Source organism: Hibiscus syriacus, unplaced genomic scaffold (assembly GCF_006381635.1).
Source record: "Hibiscus syriacus cultivar Baekdansim isolate YM2019G1 unplaced genomic scaffold, ASM638163v2 tig00111848_pilon, whole genome shotgun sequence".
Classification (NCBI taxonomy): domain Eukaryota; kingdom Viridiplantae; phylum Streptophyta; class Magnoliopsida; order Malvales; family Malvaceae; genus Hibiscus; species Hibiscus syriacus.
This window is the reverse complement of record NW_024063201.1, coordinates 2,082,863-2,101,762: the sequence shown is the minus strand read 5'-3', so window position 1 is coordinate 2,101,762 and position 18,900 is coordinate 2,082,863. Positions and strand designations below refer to the sequence as shown.

Below are 18,900 nucleotides of genomic sequence, written 5' to 3'. Positions count from 1 at the left end.
AAATGCAAAACAAAAACAGTTGAGCTTTCTCAAACAATTTTCCGGGAAAATCAAACAAATGAATTGTGGGTCAGCAGCAATGAAGATCGTAGAAAGATTACCAGCCAAAGGAAAACATTCATGATTCATCCATGAATGAAAGAAATATTACAAACTAGAGTGAAAAGAGCAAGAAATATGCAGGAAAAACAAAACATTGAAAGTATTGAGTATCAGATCCACGTGAATTCACCCAAGTATTCGACTTTTATGCATCTGATAAACACTAAACTCATCATCTTCCAATGGAGCTGGCAAGTTTAGATCTATCAAATTGTTGTCAAATTTGCCTGAATTTGCAGCATTGTTTGATGAAGAAGCTGAAGCAAGCAAATGAGATCTCTTGTGACCGCCAAGCGCTTGTCCCGACCCGAAAACTCTGCAACAAAATGGGCACTCGAATCACTTGCTGTTATCGCCGATAACGGCGACGGCGGCGAATTTGCCGGGCTTTTTAGTTTCAGAACGAACTCTTTTATGAGATTTCCGCTCCACATTGTTCCTTTTCCAAGCATCTCTTGACAGCAACATAAGGCACATAGCAACATCTTCTTCGAGGGAAGTATCGGAAACTGAACTCACCGGTTCCGGCTCGGCCGGTGGTGAGTCGATCAAACTGGTTAGACTAGTTGACAGCTTAAGTTTCTTGATTTCGTCGGTTGTTGCATTATTAACAGTACCCATCTTTGGTTTTCTCTTAGATCGTCTCCGAGTTGGGTTTCTCGACTCGGTGTCACTCTCTCTGTCTTGGACGGGGGATCCAGAATCAGGTGCAAATGAGAATTCAGGATCTGCAAACCTGAAACTCATATTGGGATTCTCTCTTAACCCATAAGCCAAAGACTCGGTTCCCTTGCCTTTCTCTTGCTCTTCGCCTGATGAAGACGAAGAAGAAGAAGCTGAGTCGGAACGGTTACTGAGTTGGTTTGTTAAGTGACCTTTCATGTGACCTCCTAAAGCTCTGCCACTGGAGAACCTTCGAGCACAGATTTTGCATTTGTGCTTCTCCCTTGTCACCAAACACAAGCAAAGATCAAAGATCAAAGCTTTATCTTTCTCTCTCTCTAAATCCCTATATCTCTTTGTAAAAAGCATGAGAAAGTGATGCAAAGAAAGATTTGGAACTTAAAAAGGAGTATGTGCCAAGCATTCCTCCGCCAAAAACACTTACAACTCAACCCATCACAAAATTATAGTTTTTTTTATTAATTATCTATTAAAATAAAGCAAAAGAATTTGTAATATTACAATAAATTAATGTTATCATTGTATTTCTTTAGGATCGGAAAATAATATCAAAATAAAAAAATTATACTCTCATAGATGAGATTGAAAATGATGAGTATAACATTCATCAGCCTTTGCCCATTTGGGCAATAAAACATAAATTGAGGTAATTTTATCCAAAAATAACCTTAAAAAATCAAGTTAAGAGTCATTCTCGAATATGTACTAATGTAACACTTTTTTTTTTGACAAAATGAGAAAGATGAGCATTTTGTGAATAAGCATTACCTACGTTGCACGAAGACTTGTTGCACGAAGACTTGTTTCACAGGACGAGCCTTGGCTGATTTCGCACACCACAGTGTAAGGCGCGTTTTAGGGGGCGAGCCTTTGAAAGCGCGTTGTAGGGCGCGTGCCTTTGAATGCCATTTCGGTTTAGGATTAGTAATGTGGTCCCAATCAGCCCCAACTTTCGTCTTGATTTGATTAAATCATTGAAGTTCACCAAGGTTGATTCAAAGAGAGTTCCACCTTACTTCATCCTATACCTGCTCATTTATGCACTATATTTTATCATATGTTTGTATTTACTTCTTGGGATATGCTTATCATATGATATCATTCATTGCATGGATTTGCATGAGTTTTATTAGTTGCATGACATTCATTGCATTTAATAAGTGTGTTGTTCATTTAATCATGCATTGCATTTTAAGTATCTAGTTCATTTAGGGAAGTGGTTCATTTATGCATATTTAGATCATTTAGTAAGCTACTTCATTCATGCATCTAGTTCATTGAATAAAGTTAGTTCATGAATTAAACTAGTTTATTCATTAAACTAGTTCAATTATTAAACTAGCTCTTAATTGTTTCATGCATGTTTTCAGTTAAAGATTGAATAAAGTTCACCTTTTTGTCTAGGTGCATGAGAGAAGTTATAGGGTTTCAACATATGCAACAATATCAGTCAGAATGTCTTCCAATTTTGGATGAGATACAGATGTTTTTGGGTCCAGAAATCAATTGAAAATTATTCCTCTATCTTTTAGATTTCCAACGCCTTTTGAATCACCTCAATCCGATATAGGGAGCTTGAGATATGATCGATTTACTGAAGATAGTGCATGCTGGAATTTTCATTACGGGAATTTTATACAAGGATGATTTGGATGATTTTGAGCCATGGAATAGTCCTTTCATCTTCTACCAAGAGACAAGCAATTGATGGCCATCTTAATTCACCAATTCAAGGCATTCAAGGTTGATGTTATCACCCTTTGAAGGCCATTCATGTTCAAGCAAGGTGACATGCAATAACCAGCATTCAAGGCCTTTATCATCTTTTGAAGGCTGATCATATTCTACAAGTGAACAAGCAATGAAGGTTGATTTTATTTCATTTAACCACCAAATTAAGTAATAAAATCAGCAAGGAATTTGAAGAGACAAGCTGATTTTGATATGTAGGATGTCCACATGCATCCTATGACTTCATTTATCATTTTTTTCTTCCATTTGCAAGCAAAGCAAGACAGCCCAAGAGTCACCCCTCCTTTTTGGACGAATTTAAGGCTTGAATTATCTTAAATTAATGCTTAATTCATCCATTTTCAATCTACATGTCCAACCATCAAAGGATAAGAAGAATGACAAGTCATTTAATTGAATTGAATTGTATTTAGGTGATTGTTTTATTTTAATTGTAAAAACTCTTCATATGGTGCCTATCAACACTATAAATAGGCACCTCCATTGCATTTGTACAAATAACTTTTTTGCATAATAAACTCTTTGAAAGGTTGCTTTCATTTTAGTTATTGGATTAGAAATCTATCGGTTTCTTGTCAGTCTTGAAGCCTTCCTCCATTTCACTTTTTTTATAATGTTGGTTCCTAGCTTCCCTATAGCTAGTGGGTCACGTTCCATCCTCTATCACTTCGATTCCATCTTTGTATATTGTTGGTTCCTAGCTCCATATAGCTAGTGGGTCTCAATCCATATTTTTTATTTCATCATTCATCTCCCAAACCATAACATCTTTTACTTTCACCTTATTTCTATTCTTTCCACACTATAAATTATTATCACCACTACACTTTCCTCACTTTCCTTCATTTCATTAAACCAAAAAAACCATCACTCTTCCATCACCTTCAAACCACTTTATCATAACCTACAACCTTTCATTTTCAAGTTACTTATATCAATTTTTTTCTTGTAACGTTATTTGTTCATTTTCAGTCTTCAATCAAAGCACTGTGAAGTTATTACTAGAATCACGATCGGGTAACATCGTATATGACTCGGAATACATAACCGGGATCATATCATTTGGTATCAGAGCGAACCGATTTAGTAAGTGTATCATTTTCTCACTCCCGGTTAGTGAAAAAAGAAAAAAAGCGGAAAATTTGAAAAAAAAGAAAGAAAAAAAGAAAAATTTAAAGAGGGCAAGAGCAATCTTTTTCATCTTTGAAAAAAGATAATTAAGAAGGTTTCATATTCGTTTCATCATTTATTTCATTATCTTTACGATTTAATTATCTATTCTCATCTTCGTTATTTCTTTTCTTTCTTTACTTACATTATTCTCTAACCAAGCCACAACTGTTTCAACCGAAGTCTACAAGACACCTTGTAAGCCTCGAGGGAGTTCCACAAGAACTTTAAAAGAAAGCAAGAGTAATAAAAGGCAACATCAAGGGTAAAAGTCATCCCGAGTGAAACACGAGTGGAGTGACATTAATTTTTTTCTTTGGAGTGTATTGGTGAGGTTTTGTGTTGGTGAGATCTATTTTTCAATTTTTATTACTAATATTGTCTCGTACTTCTAGAGACAATTCTCATATTTCAGGAGGTGACGACCAAAATTATGGTGGTGCACCAAACTTGCAAATGCAAGCCATGACACGAGAGATAAGGAGTTTGTTTCAAAAGCATCTCGATCCAATCTCAAAGAAATTGGAGCGAATGATAGAACGGCCTTCTTGTTCAAAAACGCGTCCAACGAAGATCAAAACACAACTAAAAAAGAGAGACAACACTTGATATTTTTCTAGTTCTACACCCAATTGTAGCAGAAGATCTTACAAGGAGGACCCTAATTTTCTAACTAGAAGCAATTTCAAAAGTTCAACGCGAAGTGAGCCAAGGAATTTTGCATCTTTTAATCCATAAAGTCTAGCTCGTCTTCAAGAATGTTTTAACAATTTTTTCAAAGAAACACAATTGCAAAAACAACTAGAAAAAGGAAATATTTGCAACAAAGAAAGAGACATAAGAGTTGAAAAATAAATTCAGAACGGAGAAAACGAATTTTGTGAAAAAAGGGGGAAAGAGGAGATTTTCAAAGAAAAAGCGAAAAAGAGTGACATTGAAAAAGAAATTCAAAAAAAAGATGAGAGTGAAAAAGATGAGTTTGAAAAAGAAATTGTTTGTGCAAAAGAGAGAGAATGTCAAATTTCATTTTGCACTAACAACCTTAACCATTATTCTTCTATTCTTGAATTTTCATTGTTGCAGGATGACGAGAAGTTAACTTCAAGAGACATTTCATACATATTTCCTATCCTAAAGATGATCCAACATCGTCAATGCTTTAATCATGTGTCAAAGAAGGATCCAATGAAGTTTTATATCACCAAGGAATCGATGCCCAGTAAGATCATCAACCATCCTCCATGGTTTGCTATTTCCATTCATTCTATTAATTGTTTTTCATTTTCTAATTTTGGCATATTTTATAGCAAAATAATTCATGTGTGTGGAGTTATCTTACCTACCTATGAGTACAAGTTCCATTTTCATTTGGAGGAAGATTGTCCCAACAAAAACAAGGCCACTCTATAAATATATATTCTGCCCAAAATCAGTCGATTCAAGAGTATGAAGCAAGTATCGTCCACCTACTCAAGAGCCATCATATGGAAGGGCACAAAGATTAAAGGAGATGGTGTAACCTACCTACTTGAAGGAGTTCAAAGGTCAAGACTCTCCACCCACCCTCATGAGGATGCAAAGGAACAAAAAGAATGAGTGAAAAAAACATATACCTATTCTGATGAACAACATGGAAATGAAGTGCACAAGTAAGAAAAACTTAATTCCAAAGAATGATGTTTGTGCAAAACAATAATGAAGACGTTCCCAACTAAAAGGAAGTCGAGATTGTTTCCTTTTGTAGCAAGTTTCGATTTGGGGACAAATCGCATTAAAGAGAGAGGGAATAATGTGATCCTAATCAACCCTAACTTTCATCTTGATCGGATTAAATCATTGAAGTCCACCAAGGCTGATTCAAAGGGAGTTCAACCTTACTTCATCCTATACTCATTTATGCACTATATTTTATCATATGTTTGTATTTACCTATTGGGATATGCTTATCATATGATATCATTCATTACATGCATTTGCATGAGTTTTATTAGTTGCATGACATTCATTGCATTTAATAAGTTTTTTTTCATTTAATCATGCATTGCATTTAAAGTATCTAGTTCATTTAGGGAAGTAGTTCAATTATGCATATTTAGATCATTTAGTAAGCTACTCTATTCATGCATCTAGTTCATTGAATAAAGTTAGTTCATTAATTAAACTAGTTCATTCATCAAACTAGTGCATTTATTAAACTAACTCTTAATTGTTTCATGCATGTTTTCAATTAAAGATTGAATAAAGTTCACCTTTCTGTCTAGGTGCATGAGAGAAGTTGAACGGTTTCAACAGATACAAGAATATCAATCAGAATGTCTTCCAATTCTGGATTTGATACAGATGTTTTTGGGCCCATAAATCAATTGGGGAATTATTCCTCTATCTTTTACCTTTTCAACGCCTTTTGAAACACCTCAATATGAAATCGGGAGCTTGAGATATGATTTACAGAAGATAGTACATGCTGGAATTTTCAATACGGGAATTTTATACAAGGATGATTTGGATGAGTTTGAGCCAAGGAAGAGTCCTTTCATCTTCTACCAAGAGACAAACAATTGATGGCCATCTTAATTCACCAATTCAAGGCAGTAAAGGTTAATTTTATCACCCATTGAAGGCCATTCATGTTCAAGCAAGGTGACATGCAATAACTAGAATTCAAAACTTAGCATTCAAGGCCTTTATCATCTTTTGAAGGCTGGTCATATTCTACAAGGGAACAAGCAATGAAGGCTGATTTTATTTCATTTAACCACCAAAATAAGTGAAAAATCAGAAAAGAATTTGAAGAGATAATCTGATTTGGACATGTAGGATGTCCACATGCATCCTATAACTTCATTTATCCTTTTTTCTTCCATTTGCAAGAAAAGCAAGGCAACCCAAGCGTCACCCCTCCTTTTTGGACGAATTTAAGGCTTGAATTATCTCAACACTATAAATAGGCACCTTCATTGCATTTGCACAAAGAACTTTTTTGCATAATAAACTCTTTCAAAGATTGCCATTCATTTTAGTTCTTGGATTAGAACTCTATCAGTTTCTTGTCAGTCTTGATGCCTTCCTCCATTTCATTTTTTATAACTTTTGTTCCTAGCTCGTCAATAGCTAGTGGGTCACGTTCCATCCTCTATCACTTCGATTCCATCTTTGTATATTGTTGGTTCCTAGCTCCATATAGCTAGCGGGTCACAATCCATACTTTTTATTTTATCATTCATCTCCCACACCATAACATCTTTTACTTTCACCTTACTTCCATTTTTCCACACTATAAATTATTATCACCACTACACTTTCCTCACTTTCCTTCATTTCATTAAACCACAACAACCATCACTCTTCTATCACCTTCAAACCACTTTAACATAACATACAACCTTTCATTTTCAATTTACTTATATCAATTTGTTTCTTGTAAAGTTGTTTGTGTATTTTCAGTCTACAATCAAAGCACTGTGAATTTCTTACTAGAATCACGATTGGGTAACAGAGTATATGACTCAGAACACATAAACGAGATCATATCAGTTAGGGTTGGTTGAATGATTTAAATGTTTTAAGTTAAAGTGGTCTAGGGTTTGTAGGTTAAAATGGTTTAGGGTCAGGTTAAAATTAAAAATATTATTCACAAGAACTAGGCCCGTAAATGAACTGATCGTTCAGCGAGCGGTGGGAAATTCGTTTATGTTCATTTATTTATTAAACGAATGAACATTAGCAAGATTTTATGTTCGTTTAATTAAATGAACGAACACGAACAAATATCTCGTTCGTTCATTTACGTTCGTGAACGTTCGATAATCCATTCGTTTATGTTCATTCATTTATGTCTGTGTATGTTCGTTTATATTCAATCGAATCTCTATACCCATTTAAAATATTAAGACATAATCATTAATATTTTAAAACCCAAAAAAATTTAAACTTAAATCAATTAAAGAAAATATAAATCATACCTATTGAAAACCCAAATAATTTTAACTACGAAGTTGTAGGTAACATTAATGAATAATGAATTTTATGTGGTTATTGTTGTTGTTGTTGTTTACGTTCGTTTATGTTCATTTATTTTGTTTGATTATGTTCATTTGTTATGTTTGTGAAGGTTTTTTTTATGTTTGTTGATTCTCATTTATTGTGCTCATTTATGTTCGTCTACATTCGTTTGTTTTTGTTCGTTTATGTTCATTTACGTTTGTTTATGGTGTTCATTTATGTTCGTTTACATTCGTTCGTTTATATTCTTTCATTTTTGTTTGTTTATCATTTAAATGAATAAACATGAATGATCATGAACAAGCTACATTTCTTAACAAACAAACACGAACAAGAAATTTTGTGTTTGTTCATTTGTTCGGTTAAAGTTAAACGAACGAACATGACATACCCTGTTCATGTTTGTTTGGTTTGTTTACATGACTAAAAAGAAATAAACCCTAAACCAAAAATAATAAACCCTAAACATTAAATTATAAACACAAATTAAACCTTATAAATCATAAATCATTAATCATAAAAATTGTCTCCCTAAAATGTAATCATTGAAACATTAAAATGAAAATATTAATTTATAAACCATATATACCTAAATCGTAGAATATAAACTCTAATGAATATATATATATATATATAACATTAATAATATTTATATAAAATATAAAATAAAATACATACAATAGAAGAAAAATACAAGAAAATAAAATCACATAAATTGAAATATAAAAAAATACAATTATATAAGTAATGGTCAACAGTTAAGTGATGATAAAAGATATGGATATTTTTCCTAATGTGGCCCAGGTTTCTGCAATGTTTACATCTCATAGTTTCTTTTGACGTCTCTCGAATATCAATAGCATAATGAATTCAAGTAGATTTTGGATGACCTGACTCCCTTAATAACAACAAATTTGGTATAATTGTAAGCCATGTTTGAATCTCATTTGGGTCTTTGTCATCACCTATGGGGGAACTCAAATCCATATACCTTGAATACTTGCGAAAGTTGGCATATGAGATTAACATAACTTTCATTGTCCAAATGGAAACGTGAGCAAGCTTATTCGACATGGTGTTAAACATACTTTGATATTTAGATATACCAAAAATTATTTAAAATTTTTAAAGAAATTTTAAGATTATATTTGATTCGGACATTTGAATATAAAATTATTTTTGAGGTAACAAATCGAGTATAAACTAATTTTAAACCCTAGAGTATTGTCCGTTGTTTTGTGACTACTATATATAGGTGTGGAAATATGTACATGTATACACAATCGAACAAGTAATACATTGATGAGTGAGTATCATCTCCATAGGGATTGGAGGAAATTGATAAGTTCAATCAAAGCACTTTACTATGTCACCTAAGTAAAGTTATTGATAGTATGTACAAATGAGAATATTGTGGCAAGATAAAATGGCTGTTGTGGAAATGTAATGATGGTAAAATGGTATCAGGTGGAGATGTTGTGGCAAATTATATTGTGTTGAGTGCAAACAAATGGAAATGTGAAGGAAAAATAAAATGTAAAGGTTAGATTTAATTACTAGGACTTTAAATTCCTCGCACGACAAGCTACTCTGGGAATGAATTATAGGAGTCACTTAGGAAATTCAAGTCTACCTCTCATAATGGTCTTACTTCTATGCCTTATCTTCCCTACAGAGTTTACTAAGGGTGCCCTATGCTATCTCTAGTTAAGTGACTGGACAGACGGAAGATGCCTTGGCAAACCGGTTGGCATAAGCCAATACAGTGATCCTATTGGTCCATATAACATGATATATCTCAGAAATACCTTTTTGCGACAACATTAACATCTAACCCATCGTTCACGCAAACTCCTTTTATTCGATTGAAATCCTATCCTTATCTCTAAGGTGGATTAGGCCTAGTTACTATCTATAACCCCTTGCTTATATGGTTCCTCCCTAGTTTCTCTCGAACACTAAGGATGTACTACCTAGACATTCTCTCGAACACTAAGTAATCTCCTAAGGAATGGCTACTCTCATAGCTCATACAACCTAAAAGCACTAAGCTTCATAAACAAAATAGATAAAACATACACCTAGTTCATGGTGGGGTTCGAATATATCAAGCGCAAAACATGTTAATCCATTCCTTACGACCCAAATGATAAAATATGAAAGCCAAGAGCAAAGGGAAGGAGGAAAAGCCTTCAACGTGCACTTTCAGAGCTTCCCTCGACCACCACAGACAATCAAAGTTATCAAAGGCTCAAGGCACATCGAGGCGCAAAGTGTCCTAGAGCCTTGAGGCACGAGGTGCATGAAAGACGCGGGATTCACGAAGGCGAGGCGTATGATATCCAAAAAATTGTAATACATGTATATATTAATGCAGTCAAACTTAAATATCATAGATACCCAATATTAGGCTTTAATAGAGTTCATTCTCGAACTCAAAATACCAACCTAACGTAATAAAAGCTATCAACAAGCATAATCAAGTACTAAGTTTAACAAAAATATCCAACATGCATAAATAAAACATCAAATAAAGTCACTGATAATCATCATCAAACATCAAACTCATCCTCATCATCATCATCAAGTGGTATGTCATCATCTTCCTCCTCATTCGTCTCACAATCCTCAATGTCTTCTTCTTCAGTGTCACTCTCCTCTAGCATAACATCTTCATCATCTTCATCTACAAAGTGTGGTCTAGCTTTTTCCTTTCCTTTCGAGCTTGAACTAGCAACGTTCTTTCTTCTAGTATTATGGTCACACTCATAAGGTTTAGAAGCTATACCAACATCCCTCCATGTCAAATTGTCATCATCAAACACATAATCTTCATTTTCTTCTTCTTCCTCATCCATTCTACCAAGAAACCATTCGTTACTTTCATCAATGTCATCAAAAGAGATTGGATCAATGACATCACGATGATTATAACGCCTCTTTATCGCTCGATTATATTTCACATAGACTAAATTATTGAGCTGAGTTTGTGCAAGTCAGTTTTTTCTTTTGTTATGAAGCTGCCAAATTATAACAAAATAATCAAGAGTCAAAAACATTACTTATGATGTTTCTTAAATTATATCTTAATTACTTACAAGGCTAAAAATACTCTAATTTCTCTCACAACCACTTGCACTACACGTAAGGCTGAGGACTTTGATGGAAAACTTTTTTAATTTCGGTGCATCATTGCCAAAATAAGCCCACCACTTGGCTGTAAATAAATATTTTAGAACAAGTTTTAGAACAAGAAAAAATTAAATTTGTTTTATATTACTTTAAATATTTATAAAGAAAGTAACCTGATGACTTTGCTTCTCTTTGACGTAAGCATATTATCATCCCAAATATACCTTCGGCGTTCCTATAAAGTGACAATTGGTCCTCTATTTTACCTTGATCAACAACACTCGACACTAATCTCTCAATGCTTTTAAGCAACCCGATCATCACCTCTTTATCCTCTTGAATTTGGGGATTTTAGTAGAATAATTGAGGATTCAAATAACACCCGACCGCATGTAATGGTTGATAGAGTTGACATTCCCACCTTTTGTCAATAATTACAAACACAACTTTGTACTTGTCCTCCACATTATTAAAGGAGTTTTCAATTGCTTCTTTTTCCCTATCTATAGCCTCATATACATAGCCCATGGCCAACCTTTTTTCACCATCAACTAACCTAAGTACTTTTACGAGAGGACCCATCATCTTAAGGATATACACAATTGTACTCCAAAAGGTAGGCATTAAAACAATGGATGCGACTCTTTTACCGCCTTGATCTTTTGAGTATTTACTCTTCCTCCATTCATCAGAAGTAAACATCTTTCTAAGGTTTTCCTTTTGAACTTGTATTGAACGAAGAGTGATGTAAGTAGTGGCAAATCTAGTTATCGTGGGTCTCACCAACTCTCTTTTCCCAGTAAACTTCCTCATCATGTCTACAACACATGTACGACTATATATAACCCGTTTAAGGCCATCATTCTCTTCAATGTGACACGAACTTTCGAATTCTTTCCTATGTCTTCAAGCATCAAATCAAGACAATGAGCAGTACATGGAGTCTAGTATAAATGTGGGCGTTTCGCCATCAATAAACGTCCTATAAAGACATAAAAATTAAAATAGTATCAAGTCTTATATAATTATAAAAATATATACACATATAATAATTTAATATGGACGTTTCATCACCCGCTGCTACATATGCAGAAGCATTGTCGGTTACCACCTTAACGACATTCTTCTCACAACCTCCTCAACCATATCATCAAGAATAATAAACAATTGTTCGACATTCTTCACAATGTCCGAAGCATCAATTGATTTGATAAAAATCGACCCTTTTGGAGAATTAACTAAAAAGTTGATAATGCCTTTGTATGCAACCGAGTCTCTCCATCCATCTGACATGATTGAGCAACCATATTTAGCCCACTGCTCGTGATGTACTTGCTTCACCATCTCATCGGTTGCCTTAACCTCTTTAATCAAAAAAGGAACTCGGATTTCTTGGTACGTGGGAGGTTTGAAACATGTCCCACATTGCGCCACCGCTTCCGTTGCTATTGTAAAACTATCATAATTTGGTGCATCAAACGCCAATCCAACATCAAAGAACCAGTTTGACAACTCCATACATGCTTTCTCCCGTATTTGTTTTTTACATGCTTCATTGATGCTTGGTTGCTTCATTTTCCCATCTTTTCTACTTTTCATAACTTGTTCGGGTGGTGGGGTAAAAAACATATCAATTGGTCCTTTAATTCCCTTTTGCTTATTTGATACTTTACTAGTATTATTACCACTTTTGCGAACACATATACCAACTTCAACAACTTCATCATCCTCGTCATCCCCAAAGTTGTCTACATCATCAAAATCATATACAACTTCTGCTTCTTTTTTATTTTGACATTTTTTCTCCATGTATTCTCGAATCTCCTCGCGTACATGAGCTGGACATTTTAGACATCTTGTATTATTATGGTATCCACCCACTATATGTTGTTTACCCCTATAAATACCTCCAAAAGTGATTTTGTCACGAAACATACATTTTACTTTACCTTTCCCCATGTCAATGCAATACTTCCAAGCTATATCTTGCTTTGAAGAAGTTGATGACTGATTTTCAGAAGTCATAATGTCAAACCAGATTTTCCAAAAGCAAAACATTGATGATTAATAGCTGCAATATTGTCCAGATGCCAGAAAAATGAAAACATAAAAATTAAATAAGAGAAACTGTGATTATCAAGAACAGACATATACGCATGAATAACTGCATACTTAGAAAAAAACAAGAACATACACATACGAATAACTGCATACTTGGAAAAGAAAAAAAACAAGAACAGACACATACGCACGAATTGCGATTATTATCAAGAGAATTTGTTTCAGAAGAACAAAATTCTTTCAACATAGATGGTTAACAGTATAAATCGAAGGATCAATCGAAGAATAGAATCACTTACGGGAATAATTGATTATGTGAATTGATTAATCAAAGTATTGTTGATGTCTTATTCAACGTCGCAGTCACCAGTCGAAGAACATGAGGAAACGACCGATTGATAGGTTAGTATGTATGGATTAGAAGGCTGATTGAAAGTTGATTGAGGGTTTTAGGGGGCCGACCCATAGGAGAGAAGGCACTGCAGTAATAATTACAAGGTTTTAAGCCCATATTGAGCCTGATTTTCTCCTTGACTGAGCCTCGCGCCTCAGAGCCTTATTGCGCCTTGCTATGCCTAGGTGCACCTAGGCTACGTGCCTCGCTTCAGTGTTGAAAAGGCCCCGTTTACTGAGCCTTTGCGCTCTTGCACCTTAGTCGTGCTTTTTATAATTTTACAGACTGTCCCAATAAACTAGCTCCTCCCAGACGCCTATAACGCCACTCCCTCTAGCTTGTCAACAGTGGAATGCCACGGAAAATACGATTGACGGAAAAAGAAGATACATTTTTCTCTTTGAAAATAAGCTCAAACTGGCGTGTGTAAAGCTTTTTTTTCCATTGTGGCTTCATCCTCTATTTATAGGGATTATCCTAGGATTTTGTGTTGAAATTCCTAAGATACCCAAAATCAAGCTTCATTCACGTGAGGGTAGGCAGAGCTTGCAGTGGTCTCCTCGGGAAACTGGCAATGGTCCAGCCTGGATAGCTGGCTGGGTACTCGACAGGATCATGCTGTAGTAGATTAAGGCCTAACAAGATCAGCAACAGCAGGGCGTGGTCTGACAGGATCAGTAGCAGCAGTGCGTGGTCCTCTCTAGGCAAGTGTCTCCTCACGCGTAGAGATCAAGTAAAGATAGGGACAGTTATCTCTAAAAATATCTTATTTCATTTTGTTCGCTCTTGAAATGCCAAATGGTTCTATATTTGCATTCTACTCAGTAGTCTCCTTATCTCATGCCATTTCCCTTTTTCTTTTCCTTGCTTTCAAATCCTACACATCACCAAACAAACACCTTTCCCATAAAGGAGCAATGATTACAAAATAAAATGCAGCGACAAACAAAATTCTAGCATATGCAACTATATGCTCCTAAATGCATCTATATGATTCTAAATGGGCTCTTAGACAATCAATAACTTAAGTGAAAAGGTCACAAATATGATCTTTTACGGAGTTACCATACCCCCAAACTTAAGCTACTGCTTGTCCTCAAGCAATGAATAGTATTAAGCAAAATAAAAATACCATGGTAAGTTTAGAAGCATAATAGTTATATGGTATAAAATTTCAGCCCTCAGAACATTTGGCTTCAATATGCTAGAATATTTTGAGAAATCAAGTAGTGTCCCCTAGGGCAAGATCCTTTGTGTGGGTGTGTGTGTGCTTGTATCCAGTCCATGATTAACAAACTTAAAAATTTTCTAAGCAAGCTTTCTTGTTTTCCCACGACATTTACAAGTTTTACTCCCGCATTGTTTTCTTTTCTTTTCTTAATTCTGGTATTAGGGGAGTCATACCATCACACCTACCATCCCACACTCTTAGGGAAAGGAAGCATACCTTCCACCCTTGAGCTAGTCAGGTAGAGTCATCCCGTGACTACTTTCATTCACTCATATGCCATAGCTTCCATTTATTTATATGCAGTTTCCAGTCAATGCCATGGCATAGCGAAGTGCCCTTCTACATATATGCTGAAGCATTTATTCACAACTTTTTTTACATCGTGGTGTTTTCATCATTCTTTAACAAAGTTTTATGCCACAACATTCAAGAATTCTCTTATAAAAAATTTATAAGTTCCTCAAGCATGGAAAACATACAATCGTGTAATGGTTTCAAAGAAGCAAGTCCTAGAGTTGGTTATTTCATCCTCAACAGTCATATACATTCTATTCTAGCCATCAAAAGTTCATCATCATTGGTCATCCCTAATTCATTCTATTAAAATAATTCTACACTTACTAATGTCATGGCATATTCATTATACTAATACTATCATGCAATGATTTGGGAACCCTACCTACCCCAAACTTGAGACAAGCATTGTCCTCAATGCTAAATAAAAACTACAGTAAAAGTAAACTACATGATATGAAATGCAATGAAATGCAAGGTACCTCGACTTCATGCTTGTGGTGGTACGGTGGTCGTGCGACATGTGCGCTTTCTCAGTTGTGTGGTGTTGGAGTGTTCAGAGTCTGATGCTGGCGCAGCAGGTGGAGTACTGGGGCCTTCTAGGACTGGGGATAGTTAAGGCTCTTTACGCCTAAACACCTTTTTCTTACGGCATCTACTCATTCACAAAGGAATATACTGCATCATTTCAGGTTATTCTTTCTTTCTTGGCTCTACAGGCTACAACATTTCAGATTGTTCCTCCTCCAATGGCTTAAAAAGCTACGGGGGTGTTGATACAGTTGTAAGATAGAGCTCTTCTTCTCGATTCTCAATTGGCGACAGAGTGTGGAATGGATCAGGATCGTTGGTTCCTCCTCATCGGCAGGATGGTGAACCTCTTCATTGGCGGGCTGGTGAGCATCTTCAGATGCTTCAACATTTTTAGATGGTTGCAAGAGCGTGGTAGGGAATACTGGGATACTAAAATTTGTGTACGGGAGAATATCCATGAAAGCATTGGCAAAGAACTCATCTCGGCGGTTGACATATAAAAAGTAGGTCATCATTTTGCCGGTGAGCTATTCGGCATTTGCTTGAGTGCGCTTACTGACCTCTTCTAGGGCATCTGGTTTTGTTCTGGAATTTGGAGTTGCAGCAACACGAGAAGTGTTCTCCTCTTTCTCCTTTCCCTTGGCTTCCTTCAATCTAAGTAACATAGGAATCTTGGCCTTTGTAAGACCAGCCATGTGAGGCAATATCTCATCAAATTGAACCTCAGGCACATTCTTCTTACGGTAGAGAGCCGTAATGAGATTTGGAAATACCAAGGCACTGGAATGTCGCTTCAGACAGGTATGAACTTGTTCCATAATGGTTTTGCCTATGTCAATGGAACACCCTACTAAAACAGAGTGCAACAGAAGCATCCTTTGTAATGAAACGGTGGTGTTGTGGGAAGTAGGGAGAAGCTTGTGCTTTATGAAGTGATTTCACAACTTGGCCCTTGGCTGTAGCCTCTCTCGGTCCACAGTTCTTCAGCTCACTTGGTGGCCATTCCATTGTGTGTTGGAAAGACAAAGGTCTTCCAAAATGTCATGGTAAGTTTCATTGTCTGCCTTTTTCGTGAAAGTCGTATGGTTATCTATAACACCCTGCAAATTAAAATAGTGATTAATAGCAGAAGAAGTAAAGCAAATGGAAATACCACGAACCACCACAGCATGCTGATTTGGCTCAGTGATGTTGGCATAGAATTCATTCACCAGCGATGCGTTCACATTTTCTAGAGGCATGGCAAATTTTTACCGCTTGTTCTGGTGTACAATGTCAGGTAAATCACTGCCAAGGTCGGAATCTTCCTCTTCGGAGAAGATAAAACCCAACTCAAAGAACACCCGGTGGTTTTTAAGGTTTTTAAACCTTTCTTGCGCAGCTTCATCCACGAAACATGATGGAAATGTTGGAGCCGAGCTGGAGGGATGGGATCTCACCATGGTTAGTTGACAAGACAAAGAAAATATGAAAAAGCTTGAAGCTTTTTAGTTATGGCTTTTTGGTGCTAAGGAGGGAAGAAGAAGAAGAGATGGAAACAAAGTGAAAAAGTGAAAAAGATAAGAACAAAGTAAAAACAAATAAGGGGTATTTTATCTTGTTGACACCCATTCCTTTTGCTTCCATTTGTACAATCATCACGTGCTGGCTGTGTGTACCTAATTGTGCAAAGAAAAATAAATTAATTACTTAAAATAAAATGGAATAAAACAATAACAAAGTAAAATATTATTTATGCACATAAGTAAATCTAAAATGTAACAACATCTTCAAGATGCTTGGCAAGTCTCGATATCGTGCAAGAGAAGTGATGATTTGTCACGTATGGGTAAAACTCCTTGATAAGCCTTCAGACGCTGGTCGTTTACTTTAAAATAGATCCATCGTGCACATTCTTGATATCCACAGCGCCATGAGGGTAAACATGCTGTACTTCAAATGGTCATGACCATCGTGACTTCAGTTTTCCAGGGAAGAGTTAAGCCTCGAGTTAAACAAGAGCACCTGCTCGCCAATATAAAAATGTCGTGGTAAAAGCATTCGATCATGTAACTTCTTGTTTTTTTCTTTGTAAAGCTGGGCATTTTCATATGCTTGTGCTCGAAACTCTTCTATTTCATTCAGATCGAGTAACCTTTTCTCCCTATCTAATTGTGCATCGAAGTTCAGCTTCTTGATCCCCCAATATGCTTTATGTTCTAACTCCATAGGTAGGTGACATGCTTTCCCATAAACCATCTTGAAAGGTGACATTCTCAGAGGTGTTTTGAATGTCTTCTGATAAGCTCAGAGCGTTTCGTCCAGTTTTAAGGACCAGTCATTCCTTATAGGGTTCACCATATTCTCTAGGATTTGCTTGATTTCTTGGTTGGACACTTCAGCTTGCCCAATGGTTTGTGGGTGATATGTCGTGGAAATCTTATGTCGCACTCTATATTTTTGTAATGCCTTGGCAATAGCATGTTATCAAAATGAGTGCCATCATCACTGATGATGGCTCTTGGTGCTCCAAATCGAGTAAAGATTTTATTGTGAAGGAATTTGAGCACAGTTTTAGAGTCAGTCCTCGGTGTGGCAATCTCTTCAACCCATTTTGATACGTAGTCCACCGTAAGTAAAATATATAAGTATCCAAAAGAAGATGTGAACAATCCCATAAAATCAATGGCCCAAATGTCAAAGAGCTCTATCTCCAGAATATTTTGCAATGACATTTCGTGTCGTCTGCAAATATTCCCAGTACGTTGGCATCTATCACATGTCTTGTAAAATTTGTGAGCATCCTTGAATAGTGATGGCCAGTAAAAACCTAATTGGAGGACCTTACCAGCAGTCCTCGCACCTCCAAAATGCCCTCCACAGGGAGTTGTGTGGCAATGGTGTATAATGTCTCTTTGCTCCTCTTTAGGGGTAAACAACATATAGTGGGTAGATACCATAATAATACAAGATGTCTAAAATGTCTAGCTCATGTACGTGAGGAGATTAGAGAATACATGGAGAAAAAAATCTCAAAATAAAAAAGAAGCGGAAGTTTTATATGATTTTGATGATGTAGACAACTTTGGGGATGACGAGGATGATGAAGTTATTGAAGTTGGTATATGTGTTCGCAAAAGTGGTAATAGTACTAGTAAAGTATCAAAGAAGCAAATGGGAATTAAATGACCAATTGATATGTTTTTCACCCCACCACCCGAACAAGTTGTGAAAAGCAGAAAAGATGGGAAAATGAAGCAACCAAGCATCAATGAAGCATGTAAAAAACAACTACGGGAGAAAGCATGTATGGAGTTGTCAAACTGGTTCTTTGATGTTGTATTGGCGTTTAATGCACTAAATTATGATAGTTTTACAAATAGCAATGGAAGTGGTGGCGCAATGTGGGACAAGTTTTAAACCTCCCACGTACCAAGAAATCTGAGTTCCTTTTTTGATTAAAGAGGTTAAGGCAACCGATGAGATGGTGAAGCAAGTACATCACGAGCAGTGGGCTAAATATGCTTACTCAATCATGTCAGATGGATGGAGAGACTCCCAGTAC

The 18,900-nt window shown here is 35.9% G+C and overlaps 1 protein-coding gene and 1 pseudogene across 1 annotated transcript; both read right to left on the bottom strand.

Moving 5' to 3' along the window:
* Positions 1 to 228: 228 nt before the first annotated feature.
* On the bottom strand, positions 229 to 1,189 carry LOC120172287 (annotated as a pseudogene).
* An 8,228-nt stretch (positions 1,190 to 9,417) lies between these two features.
* LOC120172286 lies at positions 9,418 to 12,867 on the bottom strand. The gene is made up of 4 exons (XM_039179778.1): positions 11,954 to 12,867; positions 11,264 to 11,746; positions 10,276 to 10,569; positions 9,418 to 9,481 (listed from the first exon to the last, which is right to left on the bottom strand). Exons 1-4 carry the CDS (start codon positions 12,865 to 12,867, stop codon positions 9,418 to 9,420), a joined length of 1,755 nt encoding a protein of 584 aa, XP_039035709.1.
* Between the last annotated feature and the right edge of the window lie 6,033 nt (positions 12,868 to 18,900).